This window comes from Syzygium oleosum, unplaced genomic scaffold, assembly GCF_021117445.2.
Source record: "Syzygium oleosum isolate NSW1041296 unplaced genomic scaffold, Sole_v2.1 Sole_v2.02, whole genome shotgun sequence".
Taxonomy (NCBI): domain Eukaryota; kingdom Viridiplantae; phylum Streptophyta; class Magnoliopsida; order Myrtales; family Myrtaceae; genus Syzygium; species Syzygium oleosum.
Genome location: NW_026607486.1, coordinates 3,486,364 through 3,490,956, shown reverse-complemented (window position 1 = coordinate 3,490,956; position 4,593 = coordinate 3,486,364). Strand labels below are relative to the sequence as shown.

The window sequence follows — 4,593 nt, the reverse complement described above, 5'->3', positions numbered from 1 at the left end:
TCTCGATTGAGAATACCGAATAGCAATTTCGGTATATCTCCAGGGTCTCTCTAGGAAACAATTAGAAAAGATGGCTGCAGTTTTCTGAATGAAAAGGTATCTCTGAATTCCGAATGAAGAGACTTGATATTCAACTATGCAAAAAACCGACTCACTAATCACACCATTTCGAACAAAGGCGTCCCTTCATTGAAAAGATGTATGGTGAATTGGTACGGAATCAAAAGTCACGTTAAAGAAGATATATGAAATTCGGAATTAAATTATTAAAAAATAACCACCACTCTATTGTGAACAATCATATTGTTTCAATAGGACAAAACGGTTATTTTATAATAATAAATTCGAAATTTAATAAATAAATAAAAAATGATCGTTGATTAGTGTCAAATCTCGTCCACGTGCGCACTCACATCCTTTCGATGTGGGACAAGGCACCTCATTGTTTGTTTTACAAACAAACTACCAACAGCCCCTACATTACGCTTCAAGGGCAATTGGTAGACTGCATCTTCATGCACTCGGCCTTGCACTTGCAAAACGTGTTGAGGAGCGAGCGGTACTTGCACCTCCAGAAGATGCCGGTCGAGATGGCCTGCAAAGTCATCATGGGGAGGCGACGTGGCTTGGAATTGTTATCGGAGGCGGCAATACAAGAATCGATGGAATATCCTGGCAATTCCAGGACGGTCCCCGCGACTCAAGAGGCCATCGACGCGCTAGAGAAGACGAAGCTAGACAATGGTTGGCGAGAGGACGGCAGCACCGGAGAGCCGTGCGCGATATGCTTGGAAGAAATGAATCTACGTGAAGTGGAAGTTGCAAGCATGCCATGCAAGCACGAGTTCCATCACGATTGTCTCGCTCGATGGCTAACGATGAGCAATATGTGCCCGTTGTGCCGTTTCGCGATGCCCACGAGCTTGAGTGATGTTGACTAAATTAATCATGGTCCACATAAAATATTGAAGATAGGTTTCGCAGATTTTTTTTTCAATAGTCTCGTGAATTATTTCATGGGATTCAGAACTCACCTTTGAATTCTCATTTTATGGTATGCTTATAAGTTTGGATTCCGATCAAGGTGCTTCAAAATCAAAGAAAACTTTTTCTACATAGGATTTACTTCATACATCACGACTCACAAGTACATCGCTAAATTTCAAACACTTTCGTCATATTATTAAGGGAAAAATCCACCAAAAGCCTCAAATTATATCCACTATGACATATTTATCCTAAACTTTTTTTGGTAACACCAAAAGTCCCAAACTTGTACCTGTATGACATATTTACCCTTCGTTAAAGTTTCGTCAATGAGAACTGTTAAAAATCTGTCTAAATCGATGCCAAAAAGCAAACATTGTTGACATGGTATTCACATGGCTTAAGTGAAATAAAAACGACGTTATTTCGACTGAAAAATCATCTTTCGAAACATTGATGGAAGGTAAATATGTCACATAGGTATAAATTTGGAGCTTTTTATGTCACGAGAAAAAGTTAGGGTAAATGTATCACGGTATGGATAGTTTAGGATTTTTAATGTCATAAAAAGAGCTCAGCCTAAATATGTCATGGTGGGCATATTTTGGAATTTTTTGTGGCTTTCTTCCTAATATTTAATTAAGGTTCTAAGACATACCATCACAAATCGATAGGAGGACATTTTTTATTTGCAATTGCTCGCACATTCCTTTGATAGAAGATGCAACACCCTTATTACTTAGATAAAAAAATGCGAAATTTCAATATCCTAATTACTCGCTGCCCGAAGGAAAATTTTCCAAAAAGTCCTAGACCTATTGCATTTTTACCAAATTAGTTTTAAACTTTTTAATTGTACCAATTGAGCCATAACCTTTTTCACGTTTTGCCAATTGAGTCCATCCGGCCAATTTTGGCCAGAAATCTCTTACGTGGATGCTGACCATCCTACGTGGCACGACCGACGTTAACATGGATAATTTTTAATATTTTTTTACGATTTTTTTATTTCTTTTCTTTTCTTTTCTTTTCTTTTTATGGTTTTTTCTTTTCTTCACTTCTCCTTGTTTACCTTATTTTTTACTGTGGTTGGCAAGGGTCACTGAGCCCTTGCCGGCCACTGGGTGATGGTCATTGGGCCACTCTTGTGGCCCCTAGGCGAGGGTCGGGACACCCTTGTCGACCGCGGGTAAGAGGATCATGGCCTCACTTGGATCTGGGGGTGGCCATCGCCATCGCAAACGAGGCTAGCCTTGCCCGCGACACGATGGTCTGGGCGAGGCCAGCCTCGCCAGCCGCGGGCAAAGAGGAACCTTGGCAACGAGTTGAACCAGATCTAGTCTCGAGTTCCATGTCGTGGCAAAGCTCGAGTCTTGGTTTGCTTATCCGAAAAAGAAGTCCTGTCTTGCGCTCTCCAAATCTCAATTCACCATGAGACTCGGAGCACAAAATATAATTATCTATGCTCATTGTCCACGAGAGGACACGGATGCGGTACCGGGCGACATCGACATAGTAGAAAGGTGCGATTCATTCGACCGGATCACGAGAGCCCACTCCATCATGCTCGAGCGAGACAACATGCTGCGCACCACCGACAATCTCGTCCGCATGAGGCAGAGGTTGTTCGGCTATGGTTCTTGGGTCTTGGCATACGAGACCGGCGAATCTATCGCGATGGCGGGGTCGGACATAGACATCGTCATCGCACACCCAGCTCGGCATCAAGACCAAGTGTTGTGGAGCGACAGCTATTCTCACCTCACGAAAATACCAATCTGTATGGGATTTCCAAATCAACATATGATGGAGCGAGCAGTTGGAATTTGGCTGCGGCATTTGAAGAAACTATTGTAGCGCTTGACAGGATGAAACCGAATGAGGTCTAAGGGGGTAAGTACAGCGCAAGTGCCATAACTTTTGTACGGAGGACACTTAAGTGCCATAACTTTTTTTTGGCTCACTTGAGTGCCATAACTTTCAAAAAAATGATCACTTAAGTGCCACTTACGAGCTGGTCGTGAGGGCCCGAAATCGCGGCTTTTCCGGCCGAACAATGACCTTCCCAGTGAGGCGAGCACCACCAGCTTGAAGAGGGGGTGTCGGTGAATCATTCTATGGCCTCCGTTCGTCTCGAAATTTCCGTTTTAGCCTCCGTTGACGAAGGTAAAAATGCTTCGTAGTCATACAAATCGGTTCGATAAATTGTGTGACTATGAAGCATTTTACCTTCGTCAACGGAGGCTAAAACGGAAATTTCGAGACGAATGGAGGCCATGGAATGATTCACCGACACCCCCTCTTCAAGCTGGTGGTGCTCGCCTCGCCGGGAAGGTCACCGTTCGACCGGAAAAGCCGCGGTTTCGGGCCCTCACGACCAGCTTGTCAGAGGGGTTGGTCGTGAGGGCCCGAAACCGCGGCTTTTCCAGCCAAACGGTGACCTTCCCGGCGAGGCGAGCACCACCAGATTGAAGAGGGGGTGTCGTTGAATCATTCTATGGCCTCCGTTCGTCTCGAAATTTTCGTTTTAGCCTCCATTGACGAATGTAAAAATGCTTCGTAGTCACACAAATCGGCTCGATAAATGTGTGACTACGAAGTATTTTTACCTTCGTCAACGGAGGCTAAAACGGAAATTTCGAGACGAACGGAGGCCATGGAATGACTCACCGACACCCCCTCTTCAAGCTGGTGGTGCTCGCCTTACTGGGAAGGTCATTATTCGGCCGGAAAAGCCGCGGTTTCGGGCCCTCACGACCAGCTCATAAGTGGTACTTAAGTGATCATTTTTTTGAAAGTTATGGCACTCAAGTGAGCCAAAAAAAAGTTATGGCACTTAAGTGTCCTCCGTACAAAAGTTATGGCACTTGCGCTGTACTTATCCCGAGGTCTAAGAGATCTTTTAGAATTTATTTTTTAGCTATATTTCCACGACTCATGGAACATAACATCGTGACGTCTTTTCTTCCTAGATTATGGTATTGTACTAATCCTTAAATATTATAATTCAATAATCCTCAACTCCCATCTCGTACCAGATGTCATTGGGAAAATTACCAAAAATATCATAAACCTATTACATTTGTGCCAATTCAGTTATAAACATTTTCACGTTTTGCCAATTGAGACCATTTGACTAATTTTGGCAGGAAACTGTAGACGTGGACGCCGGATACACTCAATTGACAAAACGTGAAGAGGTTTAGGACTCAATTGGTACAATTGAAAGGTTTAGGACTAAATTGGCACAAGTGTAATTTTTTGGTAATTATTCCGATGTCCTTTGAATGGCATTATAAGTGAATGAAGCACAAGTGAGATAACTAGTATAAATGGATTTCAAATGGCCCCCAACTCTTTGAACAACCACAATCACAAAAAATAAAGAATGCTCACATGTCGCTGTTTAATAATTTTTGGGATATTTTCACTACTGTTAAAATATATATCGAGTTTAAGCTTGATAGATGAAATTCGATCCGAAATTAATTATTAAATATTCTAAATTGGATAATTTGCGGTTGTCCGAAATCAAGTAAAAAGAAATATACGGACACATCAATTTTGCTATTCTCACGTTGGAGTCTGAATCGTGAAATAGAAGGA

At 42.5% G+C, this 4,593-nt stretch overlaps 1 protein-coding gene across 1 annotated transcript; it reads left to right on the top strand.

The window, feature by feature from the left end:
* Positions 1-578: 578 nt before the first annotated feature.
* On the top strand, positions 579-941 carry LOC130137525 (E3 ubiquitin-protein ligase RING1-like). Its single transcript, XM_056309043.1, has one exon. It carries the CDS (start codon positions 579-581, stop codon positions 939-941), a length of 363 nt encoding a protein of 120 aa, XP_056165018.1.
* Positions 942-4,593: the final 3,652 nt, after the last annotated feature.